At 49.7% G+C, this 17518-nt stretch overlaps 1 protein-coding gene across 3 annotated transcripts in view; it reads left to right on the forward strand.

The window, feature by feature from the left end:
• GALNT13 (polypeptide N-acetylgalactosaminyltransferase 13) overlaps window positions 1-17518 on the forward strand; it is a 50127-nt gene that overhangs the window by 7916 nt on the left and 24693 nt on the right. For all 3 annotated transcript variants that reach the window (XR_011680459.1, XM_071435529.1, XM_071435528.1), the window contains exons 2-7: window positions 1122-1221; window positions 1945-2174; window positions 4413-4581; window positions 8615-8781; window positions 10483-10690; window positions 12480-12650. Coding sequence is in view for 2 of the 3 variants with exons in the window: in XM_071435529.1 (XP_071291630.1) it covers window positions 2033-2174; window positions 4413-4581; window positions 8615-8781; window positions 10483-10690; window positions 12480-12650 (857 nt within the window). In the remaining variant the exon portion in view is untranslated. The remainder of the gene's footprint in view (window positions 1-1121; window positions 1222-1944; window positions 2175-4412; window positions 4582-8614; window positions 8782-10482; window positions 10691-12479; window positions 12651-17518) is intronic.

Genomic DNA, 17518 nt, shown 5'->3' on the forward strand with positions numbered 1-17518 from the left:
ATTCTGGGCATGGCCTGGCTGTGGGGATAACCAGGGGCTGGGGGGGAGAAAATCCTGAACAATTTACAGGAGAAAATCCTGAACAATTTACAGGAGAAAATCCTGAACAATTGGTTTATACCCACAAAAATGTGAGGTTTTTAATCCAGGGTTGGAGTCTGGAATTGCCATCCACTTGGATTTGCAGCCTCCATAATTCCCCCCAGCACTGTGTGGGGTCAGCCCCAGGAAATGCTGGCAGGTTCCTCGGTTTGCCTCCTGTTTCCTATCCCCAAATCCTGCTTTTCCTGCTCCCAGCCCTGCAGGGTTTGGGGCAGGAATTTCCCTCTGCCTTGCTGCAGGATAATGGGGTAAAGTTGGGTTTATTCCAGGAAGAGGCAGCTCAGAACCTGTGGGTTTTTCCCTTCCTCCTCTTCCCGCAAACCTTGTTATGCTAAATTTCAGTTAAAATAAAACTTATTTTGGGGAACAGTCTTCCTTGTGGAGGTTTGGAGGAGGGGATTTGATGGAATCCCAGAATCTTGGGATGTTTTGGGGTAGAAGTGACCTTAAAGCTCATCCTGTTCCATGGGCAGGGAATCCTTCCCTGATCCCAAATTGCTCCAGGCCCTTCCAGCCTTGGACACTTCCCAGGATGGAGCATCCACAGTTTTGCTGGGAAATTTGGGTTTTTCTTCCTTGTTTTTTTCCTATAGTGAATCTGTTCTCTGTGACCACTGTGGAAATGGATTGTGTTGCCCTGGAACAGCAATTCCTGAAATTTTAAATCAGTGTCCTGGGAATCCCTCAGCAGGAAGAGCCATTGGTTGATATTTAGGACAGATGGAAATTGTTATTAATGAGGAGTCCATGCAGAAATGCTGCAAGAATAATTAAATAAATAATTTATTTAATTTATTTAAATCATTCCAGCTCTTCCATCCCTTTGGCTCAGATGAAAATGAATTAAAATGGGATGGAAAATGGAAAGATCCCACTTGGGAATGAGGAGCTGAGGTGGGGAGGATAAGGAAGTTAAAATGTGCATAAAACTGAGGAGGAATTTTTAATTATAAGAAATTTCTTTATGTTTTAGGAAATATGGAAAAGTGATGGGATATTCTTCTCTTTTTCTATTCCAGACACTTGGAGAATTATCCAGTGGTTCAGTGCTGAGGGAATTCTGTGGGAGCATGGCTGGAGCAGGACACGGAGTCTGGGCACGGAATGCAGGCAGTGATGGTGAGTGGGGGTCATTAATTACAGAGCTCTAATTACTGATTGCAGCCACAGTGGGGGGGGGAGGTGAGCATGGCATTCTGGAATGGTTTGGATGGGAAGGGACCTGAAATCCCATTTATCCCATCCACCCAGGGACACCTTCCCCATCCCAGGGTGCTCCAGCCTGGCCCTGAGCACTGCCAGGGATCCAGGGACAGCCCCAGCTGCTCTGGCAATCCCAGCCCAGGCAGGAATTCCCAATTCCCAATGTCCCATCCATCCCTGCCCTCTGGCACTGGCAGCCATTCCGTGGCTCCTGTCCCTCCATCCCTTGTCCCCAGTCCCTCTCCAGCTCTCCTGGAGCCCCTTCAGGCCCTGCCAGGGGCTCTGAGCTCTGCCTGGAGCCTTCCCTTCTCCAGGGGAACATTCCCAGCTCTCCCAGCCTGGCTCCACCCTTTGGAGAGCTGGGTATGGAGGCCTCACCTTTAGCTTTGTTTTCCAAACTCCCTAATTCAGGCAGGAGCCCAAACCCACCCTGGGTCAGTGACTCTGCTGCCTTTTCCAAGGGATCTTTGGTGCTCACCAGGTGGAGTCTGAAATATTTTGGCAGGACAAAAATTCAAATACTGAGAAATACAAAATCATTATTTGAGGCAAACAATCATTTCAGTGTCAAACAATGTTGAGTACAAGGATGAATATCCATGAATCCATGAGGATCTGCTGCCTTTCCTCTGCCTGCAGTGGGCAGCTGCTCCCTGCCTGCCTGGTGGGTCGGTGCCGTGGCACTGTGAGCCCGCTGTGCTGCTGCTGCTGCTGGGTGCCAGGAGCCATGAGGAGGTTTGGCTACTGCCGGGTGGTGCTGGCCACCTCGCTGCTCTGGGTGCTGCTGGACGTGTTCCTGCTGCTCTACTTCAGCGAGTGCAACAAGTGTGACGAGAGCAAGGAGCGCTCCCTGCTGCCCGCCCTGCGCGGTGAGTGCTGCGCCGGCCCCTCCCGCCTCATCCCTGTCACCATCCATCCATCCATCCATCCATCATCCATCTATCTATCCATCCATCTATCCATCTATCCATCTATCCATCCATCATCCATCCATCCATCATCCATCCATCCATCTATCCATCTATCCATCTATCCATCTATCCATCCATCATCCATCCATCATCCATCCATCATCCATCCATCATCCATCCATCATCCATCCATCCTCCATCCATCCATCCATCCATCATCCATCCATCATCCATCCATCCATCATCCATCATCCATCCATCCATCATCCATCCATCCATCCATCATCCATCCATCCATCATCCATCCATCCATCCATCCATCTATCCATCCATCATCCATCCATCCATCCATCATCCATCCATCCATCCATCATCCATCCATCCATCCATCCATCATCCATCCATCCATCCATCATCCATCCATCCATCCATCCATCCATCTATCCATCCATCATCCATCCATCCATCCATCCATCATCCATCCATCATCCATCTATCCATCCATCATCCATCCATCATCCATCCATCCATCCATCATCCATCCATCATCCATCCATCATCCATCCATCATCCATCCATCCATCCATCATCCATCCATCCATCCATCATCCATCCATCCATCCATCCATCCTCCATCCATCCTCCATCCATCCATCCATCCATCCATCCATCATCCATCCATCATCCATCCATCCATCCATCTATCTATCCATCCATCCATCATCCATCCATCCATCATCCATCCATCCATCCATCCATCATCCATCCATCCATCATCCATCCATCCATCATCCATCCATCCATCCATCCATCCATCCATCCATCATCCATCCATCATCCATCCATCATCCATCCATCATCCATCCATCCATCCATCATCCATCCATCATCCATCCATCCATCCATCTATCTATCCATCCATCCATCATCCATCCATCCATCATCCATCCATCCATCCATCCATCCATCATCCATCCATCCATCATCCATCCATCCATCATCCATCCATCCATCCATCCATCCATCCATCCATCATCCATCCATCATCCATCCATCATCCATCCATCATCCATCCATCATCCATCCATCATCCATCCATCCATCCATCCATCCATCCATCCATCATCCATCCATCATCCATCCATCATCCATCCATCCATCCATCCATCCATCCATCCATCCATCATCCATCCATCCATCATCCATCCATCCATCCATCCTCCAGGGGGGCATCTCGGGGTGCTAAAGGAACTGACACGGCTGATCCCTGTCACCATCCATCCATCATCCATCCATCCATCCATCCATCATCCATCCATCATCCATCCATCCATCATCCATCCATCCATCATCCATCCATCCATCCATCCATCCATCCATCATCCATCCATCATCCATCTATCCATCCATCATCCATCCATCCATCCATCCATCCATCCATCCTCCTCCAGGGGGGATATCGGGGTGCTAAAGGAACCGACACGGCACAGGGGATGTGCAGACATAATCAAAACAAATGCGCCTTTGTTGAATGACCACTGCAAAATGTGATAGAGGGATTAAGCTAGAGAGAAAGAGAGAGAAAGATAGAGAGAGAGAAAGATAAGATAGAGAAAGAGAGAGAGAGAGAAAGAGAAAGATAGAAAGAGAGAGAGAGAGAAAGAGAGAGATATGGGGCTCCCCTTTATCTTCAGGAGGCCTTTGCTGGCTCACAAGAACAGCACAGAATGCCTTTCCTACAAGGAAATCCCAGGATCTGCAGGATTTAGGGCTGCTTTGGTGTTGTCTGAGTTTGTGTTTTATGGGATGGTTGGGGTTAAATTGGACCTTAAATCCCATTCCAGGGGCAGGTATGCCTCCCACTAGCCCAGGTTGCTCCAAGCCCTGTCCAGCCTGGCTTGGGACATTGCAGGGATCCAGGAACAGCCTCAGCTTCTCTGAGAAACTGAGGCTGCCCCTGGGTCCATGGAAGTGTCCAAGGCCAGCTTGGAGCCACCTGGGATAGTGGAAGGGAACAAATCCAGGGGGTTCAGTCACCTTGGATGTTCTTGGATGCAGACAGGGATGAAAGCTCCCAGTGGAGCAGGGAGGATGGGGGTTGGATTTCCAGCATTGCTTGTGGAAAAGCAGCAGCTTCCCTAAGGATGAACCCAGTTCCCAGGGGCTCACAGCACCTTTTGCCCTTTGGTTTCCCAGCCGTTATTTCCCGGAACCAGGAGGGCCCAGGGGAGATGGGCAGGGCCGTGCTCATCCCCAAGGAGGAGCAGGAGAAGATGAAGGAGCTGTTCAAGATCAACCAGTTCAACCTGCTGGCCAGTGACCGCATCGCGCTGAACCGCAGCCTGCCCGACGTGCGGCTGGACGGGTGAGGGGCTGGGCTGGCAACGGGGTGGGACACCATTCTGGGGGGGAATGGGGCTGGGAACCCATTCTGGGCTGGGAACGGGGCTGGGACCCCATTCTGGGGGGGAACGGGGCTGGGAGCCCAGCCTGGGGGGGAACGGGGCTGGGAGCCCAGCCTGGGGGGGAATGGGGCTGGGACCCCATTCTGGGCTGGGAACGGGGCTGGGACCCCATTCTGGGCTGGGAATGGGGCTGGGAACCCATTCTGGGGGGGAACGGGGCTGGGACCCCATTCTGGGCTGGGAACGGGGCTGGGACCCCAGCCTGGGGGAGAACGGGGCTGGGACCCCATTCTGGGCTGGCAACGGGGTGGGACATCATTCTGGGGGGGAACGGGGCTGGGAGCCCATTCTGGGCTGGGAACAGGGCTGGGACCCCATTCTGGGCTGGGAACGGGGCTGGGACCCCATTCTGGGCTGGGAACGGGGCTGGGACCCCATTCTGGGCTGGGAACGGGGCTGGGACCCCAGCCTGGGGGGGAACGGGGCTGGGACCCCATTCTGGGCTGGGAACAGGGCTGGGACCCCAGCCTGGGGAAGGAGCAGGAGCTGGAGCCCGATCCTGGGCTGGGCTGGGGACTGGAACCCCCATCCTGGGAATGGGAGGACAGGGTGGAATGGGGGCTGAAATCCCATGCTGGCAATGAGGGGATTGGGGTGTTCGGGGAACATAAATCCCATCCCAGGAATGCCAGGTATTGAGATGGGCTGAGGGCTTGAAGTCCCATCCCAGGAATCCTGGGGATTGGGATGGGATGGGGCCTGAAATCCCATCCCAGGAATCCTGGGGATTGGGATGGGATGGGGCCTGAAATCCCATCCCAGGAATCCCAGGGATTGGGATGGGATGGGGGCTGAAATCCCATCCCTCCCAGCCCTGCCATGGCAAAGTCACCTCCCACCATCCCAGACTGCTCCAGCCTGGCCTTGGGCACTGCCAGGGATCCAGGGGCAGCCCCAGCTGCTCTGGGAATCCCAGCCCAGCCAGGAATTCCCAATTCCCAATGTCCCATCCATCCCTGCCCTCTGGCACTGGGAGCCATTCCCTGGCTCCTGTCCCTCCATCCCTTGTCCCCAGTCCCTCTGCAGCTCTCCTGGAGCCCCTTCAGGCCCTGCCAGGGGCTCTGAGCTCTGCCTGGATCCTTCCCTTCTCCAGGGGAGCATTCCCAGCTCTCCCAGCCTGGCTCCAGGGTCAGTGGGATTCTGTGGGAATGGGATTCCTCATCAGGACCCCCGGAATTCCCCATCCCATTGCTGCATCCAAGCAGGACTGGCTCCCATTGCACCCCTGCCCTGGGGCTGATGGTTTAATTCCAGCTGATCCATGGGATCTCACACACAGAGTTTCATTTCATTCCCTTTCCATCCTGGGTTTTCTGTCAGGGCATGTCCCTGGATTTCCAAGGTCCTGTTGGAAATGGCCAAGCTGGAGATTTTAATCAGAGGCAGCTCTAATTAGGAGCTATTGATAGACCTTAAACCCAGCTTAACTCACCAGGGAAATGCCTCATTTCATTCCCAAGGATTTTCTCCAGCGAGGGAAGAAATCCATCCTCAATCTCTTCTGGATGAGTGAGGCTGCAAGTGCTATTCCATGGATTGCTGGAGCATCCTAATTGGATTTTCTCCTGGAGATTGCAGCTGGAATTGGCTCCTGGGTGTGTTCAGTGCTTGGGAACATCCAGGGCTGAGCAGAAACTTTGGGATTTCTGGAACAGCTGCCAGGGTTAAACACGGAGCTGGAGTTTTGTGGGGATTCTCCAAAGGAAAAAACACTGGGATGTGATCCTGGGTGGGGGAAAGGGCTTGGGATGGAGCAGTGCAGGGGTGGCAGTGGATGTGTGGGAAAACTCCCTGTAACTGGGAAAATCCTTCCCTCAGATTCGTGTTTCAGGGCAGGAATTCTTGATTGGATTTTGAGGTGGGACCAAAATTTGTCATTCCTGAAATTCAGCCCTTAGGGGAGGGAAAACTGGTTTATTTTGGGATAGCCACACCTGATGCATTTGTTCTCCACCAGGAGCTGGGATTTTTGGATTTGGGATTTTTCCAGCTCTTTAGTCGTGGTGGATAAAAAATTCCTTCCTCAGAGAGTGGGGAGATGCTGGCCCAGCTTTCCCAGGAAAGCAGAGCCAAGGCCAGGCTGGAGCAGCCTGGGACAGAGGGAGGTGTCCCTGCCCCTTGCAGGACTGGGATTCCAGGTCCTTCCAGCCCATCCTGGGATTCCCTGATCTCATGGATCAGTGATGGCGTTTCTGGCACTCCATGGAATATCCCTGGAATGTTTTTCATGGGCATGGACACCCTGGGATTGTTGCAGTTCTCCTTTATTCTGAGAACATGTGAAAATTTCCCTTCCAGAAGCACAGTCCTTGCTCCCCCTCCCATGTTTTCCACGTGGGCTGCAGCTGCCTTTGGAGCAGCCGTTTGCATGGGAGATATAATTGGAAAAGAGGAGCTGTCAGCTCCTTAATTAGTGTGAAAATCACGGAAAACAGATTTTCCTCCCTGGCAGCCTCGGAGGGGCCCCCAAGACATCCCTGGATGGAGAAAAAAAAACAGGTTATATTTAAGGAAAATTGTTCCAAAGGGGATTTTTAAATTTCCTTTATTCCTGGTTTCAAGGGGCTTGGAATTGCAGGAAATGCTGGAGCAGTTTGGATAAAATTCCAGATAAACTCAGAGTTATTTTGCATGGATTTTTTTTTTCCAAGGGTGAATTTTCAGGCTGCCTTGGAAGGGCCCTCACCTCCTTCCCATGGTATCTTCTCTTAGAGAATCTGCAGGAAATCTGGGATCCCACCTTTCCCACAGGCCTCTGGAAATGGGGTTTGGGAGGGGGAATTTGAAGGCTTTGGTGTGCATGGATTAACTTTGAACATCCTTGGCTATTTCCCATTTTTAAAGGACGTGCAGGTGCCCCACGCTGCTGGCTTTCCCAGAAATACCCTCAAAAATGGAATGGTGCTTGGTTCAGCTGGCAGGGTTTGGTCCTCGAGTGGGAATTTGGGAAAGCAGGCGGGATTTAAACATTCCTAGGGATCAGTCCTGGGTCAGCTCTGCCTTTCCTTGGCAGTTCATGCCAGGCCATTCCCCGTGTGCTCCAAACCTCCCTGGGGCCAAATCCACCTGGGAATGGCTGTACCTGGAATTCCTGATCAAACAGCTCAGGGCTGGAGTCAGATCCCTGCGGTTGAGCTCGGTCCTTGCAGGGAATGTCAGGAATGGGAGAGTGAGATGAGCCCCTTCTCCAGCTGTGTCATGCTCAGAGCAGCTGGAATTCCAATCTCTGGGCCTCCAGTTTGTTCCTTAATTCATCCCATCAGCTTGAAATGTGGCAGGTTCCCCTTGGAGCAGAGCCATGGCTGCTTCCCGGGCCCTTTTCCATCCTGCCTCAGAGCCACTGGAATTCCAGTCTCTGGAGCTCCACTTTGCCTCCTTAATTCCTATAATTTCGAACCCCCTGGATGTGGAACCTCCCCCTTGGAGCAGAGCCATGGCTGCTTCCAGGGCCCTTTTCCATCCTGCTTCAGAGCATTTGGAATTCCAATCTCTGGAGCTCCACTTTTCCCCTTTAATTCCCCACCATCCTGAGCTGTCTGGATGTGGAAGGTCCCCCTTGGAGCAGAGCCATGGCTGCTTCCAGGGCCCTTTTCCATCCTGCCTCATCCTCAGAGCATTTGGAATTCCAGTCTCTGGATCTCCACTTTGCCCCTTTAATTCATTCCTATAATTTCGAACCCCCTGGATGTGGAACCTCCCCCTTGGAGCAGAGCCTTGGCTGCTTCCAAGCCCCTTTTCCATCCCCCCTCAGAGCCCCTGGCATTCCAGTTTCTGGGATTTTGCCCCTGTGATTCCTGCCCCATCCCCAGGAGTGGCAGCAGTGCCGCGGTGCCTCCCAAGCCCCGTTTCCATGCCGGGAGGGCAGGGATCCCCTCCGGGCTGTCCCTGCTGTGGGGCTGAGCCCTTTCCCTGTTCCCCGGGTGTTTCGGGCAGGTGCAAGAGCAAGGTGTACCCGGAGGAGCTGCCCAACACCAGCGTGGTGATCGTGTTCCACAACGAGGCGTGGAGCACGCTGCTCAGGACCATCCACAGCGTGCTGGAGCGCTCCCCGCCGCGCCTGCTGGCCGAGATCCTCCTGGTGGACGATGCCAGCGAGAGAGGTGGGGCTGCCACACCCCATCCCATCCCATCCCACAGCCCCATCCCATCCCACAGCCCATCCCATCCCATCCCACAGTCCAGCCCATCCCATCCCACAGCCCATCCCATCCCACTTCCCACAGCCCATCCCATCCCACAGCCCATCCCATCCCATCCCACAGCCCATCCCATCCCACAGCCCATCCCATCCCATCCCACAGCCCATCCCATCCCACAGCCCCCATCCCATCCCACAGCCCCCATCCCACAGCCCCCATCCCATCCCACAGCCCCCATCCCATCCCACAGCCCCCATCCCATCCCACAGCCCAGCCCATCCCACAGCCCAGCCCATCCCACAGCACACCTCATCCCACAGCCCATCCCATCCCACAGCCCCCATCCCATCCCACAGCCCATCCCATCACATACCCAATCCCATCCCATCCCATCCCACAGCCCACAGCCCATCCCCTGCTCCCAGGGTGGCTCCTGCAGCTCAGGCAGGGCTCAGAGTGTGGTTCTCACCCAGCTCGTCCCAGCAGTGGTGGGTTCTAGAGGGGGGGTGGAAAAAATTCATGGAATTTCCAGGGTGGTTTGGTTTGGAGGAGATCTTTAAAGGACACCTAATCCAGCCCCTCACCATGGCTGGGACATCTCCCACCATCCCAGGCTGCTCCAGCCGGGCCTTGGGCACTGCCAGGGATCCAGGGGCAGCCCCAGCTGCTCTGGGAATCCCAGCCCAGCCAGGAATTCCCAATTCCCAATGTCCCATCCATCCCTGCCCTCTGGCACTGGGAGCCATTCCCTGGCTCCTGTCCCTCCATCCCTTGTCCCCAGTCCCTCTCCAGCTCTTCTGGAGCCCCTCCAGGCCCTGGATCAGATCCAGCTCAGTAAATCTGATGTTTTTGGAAAGGCCAATCCTTTCCTTCCTGTCTCTCCACCCTCCTCATTCCATGCTTCAGATTTTCCTGAATATCCCCACTAAATCATTCCCATAGAATCCCAGAATGGTTTGGCTTGGAAGGGACCATCTCATTCTAACTCTGCCTTTATTGCTCCTCCTTGTGCTTTGTTTCCTTCATTCTTCACTTTTTTTTTTTTTTTTGCCTTTTCATTTCTGTTTTGACCCCAGACTTTAAAAAGCAAACTCTGCCTGTGGAACGGGGAGTCCCTGAAAAAGGAATCCCATCAAGTTCCTTAAAAGGAATCAGTGGAATGAGAAAGGATCCTGGAGCTGCCCAATGAGTGCTGATGGCAAACTCAACCCTGCAGCCACTCCATCCTTCAGTTCTGCCCCATGGAGCATTAATTGAACCCTAATTACTCCCTGGATTTCCCTGCTCATTAAGTGACTTAATGATTCCCCGTGCCAGAAGGTGGAGGAGGATTTGAGCCAAGTGATTCCTATTTTTCCTAAAAGCATGCAAAGAGCTCCAATGGGGAAATCCGTCAAAAAAAGCCAATTTTTTTTATTGAACCGGCAGCAAATTGCCGAAAATGTCTTTGTTTTGTGGTTGCTGGTTCATCCAAGGAACTGATTGTGCTTTACTTAAAATTCCTGAGCTATTATCCTGAAATCAGGGAATGCTTTGGCTTGGAAGCGACCTTAAAGCCCACCCCCACCTCAGGTGCTCCAAGCAGGGAGCTTCTGTGACCACCTCGGAATGAAACCTCCCTAAAAATCCCGTTTTCCTTCTGTCTGCCCCCAATTCTGGCAGAGTTTTTGAAGGCCTCCCTGGAGAATTACGTGAAGAAGCTGGGGGTGCCCGTCAGGATCCTGCGGATGGAGCAGAGGTCGGGGCTGATCCGGGCGCGGCTCCGAGGGGCGGCGGCTGCCAAGGGCCAGGTGATCACGTTCCTGGATGCCCACTGCGAGTGCACCCTGGGCTGGCTGGAGCCGCTGCTGGCCAGGATCAAGGAGGACAGGTGAGGGGTTCCCAGCTCCAGAGGCTGGGATCTGCTCCAGGCCCTTCCCTGGGGCAGATTAAAAAAAAAAACAAAAAAAACCCCAAAAACCAAAAAACCAAAAAAATATCAAAAAACCCCCAACAAACCAAAAACCAAAAACCAAACAAACAAACAAAAAAACAAACCAAAAAACAAAACAAAACAAAACAAAAAAACCCCCAAACCAAAAAACAAACAAAAAAAAAACCCCAAAAAAACAAAACAAAAAAAACCAAAAAAAACCAACCAAACAAAAAACCCCACCAGGAATTAAAAGGATTCCCTGAGCTGGAATGAACGTAACGTAATTGAATATTTTTCAAATTCGCTGCTGTTTGTATCAAAATCTCATTCCTGAGTAAATGTGGGAGCAGCTTTCCAAAGGTCTGGATCTCTCCCATTCAAAGGAAGCTTTCTCCCTGTTTTTTACCAGGAACAACTTCTCTCTCTGACCCCCTGAACTCATGGAAATTCGCACCCTTTTTATTCCTTCTCTTTTCTTGTTTTCCCTTTTTTCTCCTTTTTCCCCATCTTTTCTTCCCCCTTTCCCCTCTGTTCCTCCCCTTTTCCCTCCTTTTTTCCTTCTTCCCCTCCTTTTTCCTCTTCCTTATTTCCCTCCATTTCCCTCTTCCCCCTGATTTTCGGTATTATTCTCCTTTTCCTTTTTCCCCTTCCCTCCCTTTGCCTTCTTTCCCTTCTTCCTCCCCTTTGCTCCCTTTCCCCTTCTCCCTTTTTCTTCCTTGTTCTCCCTTTCCCCCCTTTTTTCCCTCCTTCCCCTACCTTTACTCTGTTTTCCCTCTCCTTTACCCCCTTTTCTTTCCCTTTCCCTCTTTTTCCCCTCCTATTTTCCCTCTTTCTTCTCCCTCCTCCTTCCCCTCTTTTCCCCTTTTCCCTCAGTTTATTTCCCCCTTTTTCTTCCCCTTTTTCTTTACTTCCCCCCTTTTTTCCTCCCATTCCTCCCTCTTTCCCACCTTTTTCCTTCTCTTTTTTCCCCTCCTTTTTCCCCTTTTCCCCTTCTCCCTCAATTTATCCCCCCCTTTTCCCCCCTTTTTCTCCCTCTTTTCCTTCTTTTCTCCCCTTTTCCTCCCATTCCTCCCCCTTTCCCACCTTTTCTCTTCTCTTTTTCCCCATCTATTTTTTCTCCCTTTTTTTCCCTCTTTTCCCCTTGTCCCTCAATTTATTCCCCCCTTTTTCTCCCCCCTTTTTCCTCCTTTTCTCCCCCTTTTCCCCCTCTTTTACTCCCATTCCTCTCCCTTTCCCACCTTTTTCCTTCTCTTTTTCCTCCTTTCTTTCCTGTCATCCCTCCCTCGTTTCCCCTTCTCCCTCATTCAATTCCCCCCTTTTCTCCCCCCTTTTCCCTCCTTTTCTTTCCCTTTTCCCCCTCTTTTCCTCCCATTCCTCACCCTTTCCCACTTTTTCCCTTCTCTTTTCCTCCTCCCATTTTTCCCCTTTCCCCCTCTTTTCCCCTTCTCCCTCATTCTCCCCTTTTTCTCCCTCCTTTTCTTTTACTCCCATTCCTCCCCCTTTCCCACCTTTTTCCGTCTTTTTCCTCTCCTATTTTCCCCCTTTCTTCCCCCTCTTTCCTCTCTCTTTTCCTCCCATTCCTCCCCCTTTCCCACCTTTTTCCTTCTCCTTTCCCTCTCCTATTTTCCCCCCTTTTTCCCCATCTTCTCCCCTTCTCCCTCATTCTATTCCCCCCTCTTTCCCCCTTCCCTCCCACCATGCCCAAACACCCCCATAACCCCCAAATTCCCATTTTTCCCCCCAGGAAAACAGTGGTGTGTCCCATCATCGACGTGATCAGCGACGACACCTTCGAGTACATGGCGGGCTCGGACATGACCTACGGGGGCTTCAACTGGAAGCTGAATTTCCGCTGGTACCCGGTGCCCCAGAGGGAGATGGACCGCAGGAAAGGGGACAGGACCCTGCCTGTCAGGTCAGTGCCCCCCTTCTCCCAAAAATCCCCACCCCAGATCCCAAAATTCCGCTGCAGGATCACAGGCAGAATGGCAGGGAAAGCCCAAACCCCAGCGTGGCCTTGCGAGCTTGGGCCAACCCCGTCCTGTCCTCTTCCCAAAGGATTCCAAAGATTTAGGAATTCCAAAGATTTAGGAATTCCAAAGATTCCTGCCTGCTCAGCTCCCCCTGTTCATTTGCTGCAAACAGGTTTTTAGTACCAGCAGATATTCCAAAGGATTTCGAGCATTATCGAGCTTTGAACCTCATTGATTTGCACTTAACCCGATCCCGACCTCTTCCACTTCCAAAGGTTCAGGAATTCCAAAGATTCCTGCCTGTTTAGCTCCCTCTGTTCATTTGCTGCAAACAGGTTTTTATTCCCATTTTTTGGGGGGGGGATTTAAGGCAGATATTCCAAAAGATTTCTAAGCATTTTTGAGCTTTGATTTGCCCTTAACTTCCATGCCATCCTCTTCCCAACAGTCAGGAATTCCAAAGATTTCTGCCTGTTCCTTTTGTTAATTTGCTGTTAATGGATTTTTATTCCTGTTTTTTGGAATTTAAGGCAGATATTCCAAAGGATTTCTGAGCATTTTTGAGCTTTGAACCTCAGTGTTTTGCACTTAACCCCATCCCATCCTCTTCCAAAGGTTCAGGAATTCCAAAGATTTCTGCCTGTTCCTTTTGTTAATTTGCTGTTAATTAAGGATTTTTATTCCTGTTTTTTGGGATTTAAGGTAGATATTCCAAAGGATTTCTGAGCATTTTTGAGCTTTGAACCTCAGTGTTTTGCACTTAACCCCATCCCATCCTCTTCCAAAGGTTCACGAATTCCAAAGATTTCTGCCTGTTCAGCTCCCTCTGTTCATTTGCTGCAAACAGATTTTTATTCCCATTTTTGAGAATTTAAGGCAGATATTCCAAAAGATTTCTGAGCATTTTTGAACTTTGAACCCCAGTGATTTGCACTTAACCCCATCCCGTCCTCTTCCAACAGTTAGGAATTCCAGAGATTTCTGCCTGTTGATCTCCTTTTGTTAATTTGCTGTTAATGGATTTTTATTCCTTTTTTTTTTTTTGGGGATTTAAGGCAGATATTCCAAAGAATTTCTGAGCATTTTTGAGTTTTGAACCTCATTGATTTGCATTTAACCCCATCCCGTCCTCTTCCACTTCCAAAGGTTCAGGAATTCCAAAGATTCCTGCCTGTTCAGCTCTCTCTGTTCATTTGCTGAAAACAGATTTTTATTCCCTTTTTTTTTTTGGAATTTAAGGCAGATTTTCCAAAATATTTCTGAGCATTTTTGAGTTTTGAACCTCAGTGATTTGCACTTAACTCCATCCCGTCCTCTTCCACTTCCAAATGTTCAGGAATTCCAGAGATTTCTCCCTGTTGATCTCCTTTTGTTAATTTGCTGTTAATGGATTTTTATTCCTGTTTTTTTGGGGATTTAAGGCAGATGTTCCAAAGGATTTCTGAGCATTTTTGAGTTTTGAACCTCATTGATTTGCACTTAACCCCATCCCATCCTCTTCCACTTCCCAATGTTCAGGAATTCCAAAGATTCCTGCCTGTTCAGCTCCCTCAGTTCATTTGCTGCAAACAGGTTTTTATTCCCATTTTTTTTTTGGAATTTAAGGCAAATATTCCAAAAGATTTCTGAGCATTTTTGAGCTTTGATTTGCCCTTACTTCCATGCCATCCTCTTCCCAACAGTCAGGAATTCCAAAGATTTCTGCCTGTTGATCTCCCTTTGTTAATTTGCTGTTAATGAATTTTTATTTGCATTTTTTTGGAATTTAAGGCAGATATTCCAAAGGATTTCTGAGCATTTTTGAGCTTTGAACCTCAGTGTTTTGCACTTAACCCCATCCCATCCTCTTCCAAAGGTTCAGAAATTCCAAAGATTCCTGCCTGTTCAGCTCCCTCTGTTAATTTGCTGCAAACAGATTTTTATTCCCATTTTTTCAGAATTTAAGGCAGATATTCCAAAAGATTTCTGAGCATTTTTGAGTTTTGAACCTCAGTGATTTGCACTTAACCCCATCCCGTCCTCTTCCCAATGTTCAGGAATTCCAAAGATTCCTGCCTGTTCAGTTCCCTCTGTTAAATTCCGAAAAAATGGGAATAAAAATCTGTTTGCAGCAAATTAAGGCAGATATTCCAAAGGATTTCTGAGCATTTTTGAGCTTTGAACCTCAGTGATCTGTGCTTAACCCCATCCCATCCTCTTCCAATGGTTCAGGAATTCCAAAGATTCCTGCCTGTTCAGCTCCCTCTGTTAATTTGCTGCAAACAGATTTTTATTCCCGTTTTTTCAGAATTTAAGGCAGATATTCCAAAGGATTTCTGAGCATTTTTGAGTTTTGAACCACAGTGTTTTGCACTTAACCCCATCCCATCCTCTTCCCAATGTTCAGGAATTCCAAAGATTTCTGCCTGTTCAGCTCCCTCTGTTAATTTGCTGCAAATGCATTTTATTCCTGTTTTTTTGGGATTTAAATGCCCATTTTTTTTTTTGGAATTTAAGGCAGATATTCTAAAGGATTTCTGAGCATTTTTGAGCACTGAACCCCAGTGAATTTGCAGTTAAATTCCTGGTTTATTGCTTGGAAAATGGGATTGATAACGGAGCAGCACCCTGAGGGAAAAATGATCCAAGAGCATGTCCTGACCTCTTCCATTTAATTGCTGGAATCACAGAGTGGAACAAAACCTCTTCCAAAATTGCAAATGGAGCTGAAAAGGGAACAAATGGAATAAATTCCTGGCCATGGGATGTTTGCTCAGCTTCCTGCAAAATTCCAAAGGAGACCAAAAAAGGGTTCCCGAGTGGATGGAATGGATTTAAATCTGGGGAGGGGGAAGAATTCCAGCCTGCAGGTGGAGGGAGGGACAGCTCAGGGATCAGTCCAGGCAAGGAAGGGATGGAAGGGCAGGAAAAACCTTCCAAAATTGCTTTCAAAATTCCCATTTCTGTCCCTGATTGTCCTGGCAAGGCTGGAATCGGGGAAGGGCGGATTTGGGGTTTATTCCCAGGATTTGGGGTTTGTTCCCAGGATTTGGGGTTTGTTCCCAGGAAAAGCCAGCAGGCCCTGGCTGTCAGAGCCAAGGGAATCGTTTTCCTCCTGATCCAAGATTTCCTTTCCAGGCCAGCAGCTCTTGATTAAAGCTCAGGTGTGCATGGAAATTGGGAAAATGAATTTTCCTAACGAGCTGCAGGGCCTGGCTGAGCTCCATCCATCCATCCTTATTTCCTTACCTTGAAATGGAGCTGGGCTCGAAATTCATCCCAGCTCAGACACTGAATTGACTCTTAAAACTGATAAAGAAAAAAAAAATGGGGTTTTTAAAATTCCTTTCTTTTTTCTCATCAGTTTTTTGGCTGGAATTTTGGGGGATTCTCTGGATAAAGTGGGAGCTGGGAAGCAAAGGAGGCAGAGGGACAAATGTCACCTGTGCCACAATGGTCACAAAGAACTGAGAGTGAAGGGTTGGTGCTTTAGGCTGGATTAAGTCCAAAATCTCAGGTTTTAGTCCAGGAATTTCAGTTTTGGTGTCAGAGAATCCCAAAATCGTGGGCATTTCCAGGCTCGGTGCAGCCCATTTTTGTGGGTATTTCCATGCTCTTCCCTCAGTTTTTGAAGCTGAAGGCACTCCAGGCTGGGATTAGAAATACTAAAAATACGGATTGTGGTGCAGGAAATGTTTTGTATAAATTAGGGATCAAATCCTAGGAAAAAGGCAAGATAAACAAATAGGGAAAAGGCAAGATGAAATATCAGGAATGTGTCCAGATCATGGCATTCCCTGGGCTGGAAGGGACCCTCGAGGACCATCAATCCAACCCCTGGCCCTGCAAGACATCTCCAAAATCCCCCCCTGTGCCTGGGAACATCTTCCAAATGCTCCTGGAACTCTGGATATTATAAATATGTTACTTATTATCTTGATATTATATTAATATCTTGATTGTGAATAATTAAACCCGGAGTTGATTGCAGTTAATTAGCCCTGCCTGGGTGATGAACAGCAGAGATTGATGTTGATCCTGGTGCCCATCCTTCATTCCCAGATATACCCACAGAGGTCTGGTTTAGTGGGATTTTGTGCTGCTGGAGCCTTTTGGATGCCCAGGATGGGATTCCTTGGGAAAAGCAGGATGAGGTGATGCCATGGGGAGCCCTTTGCCATCCCTCTTCCTCTCCCATCATGAAATCCTGGCATGGGCTCTGGCTTGGCTGGGGTGCAGCAAACCTGGGATTGCTCCCATTTTTCTGTGCAGGAATGGGAATCCTGAGTCAATCACAGCAATTCCCAGGAGGAGCTGTCAGGTGATTCCACAGGGAAAAGATGCAGAACTGAGGAAAAAAATTTTATTTTTACAGTTTAAAAACCACTTTAAGGCCTTTGGCCTTCCCGATATTTTGATGGAGAGGGTTTTGGTGGAGGGGATTTTCCAAGGGAAGCTCTGCAGGTCTGGTTGTGTCCCATTAAATTCACATCCCAGGGAACAATCCTGCCTGCTGCATTCCCCTTATCCCAGGAGCTGGGCTGGGGATCGGGGCAGGAGTCACTGAATTTTCCAGGGTGAAACTCAGCACTCCCAGGTTTGTTAGGGAGGGGTTTGGGAGGTGTTTGGTTCCAGAAAGCAAAGGAGATTTGGGGTCCTTAGCAATGATCCAGGTCTGTGTGTCCAGTTCAGTTTCATCCTTCAAAACTTGCTCAAGGCTCAGTCTTGGAAAAAATGGGGAATTGTGTGTCAAGAAAAGAGTGTCTGCACCCATGGGAGGGAAGAAGGAGGAATGGGAATGTTTGGATTGGGAGGGACCTGAAATCCCATC

Source organism: Agelaius tricolor, unplaced genomic scaffold (assembly GCF_023055355.1).
Source record: "Agelaius tricolor isolate 1412-34295 unplaced genomic scaffold, bAgeTri1.0.p SCAF_10, whole genome shotgun sequence".
NCBI lineage: Eukaryota > Metazoa > Chordata > Aves > Passeriformes > Icteridae > Agelaius > Agelaius tricolor.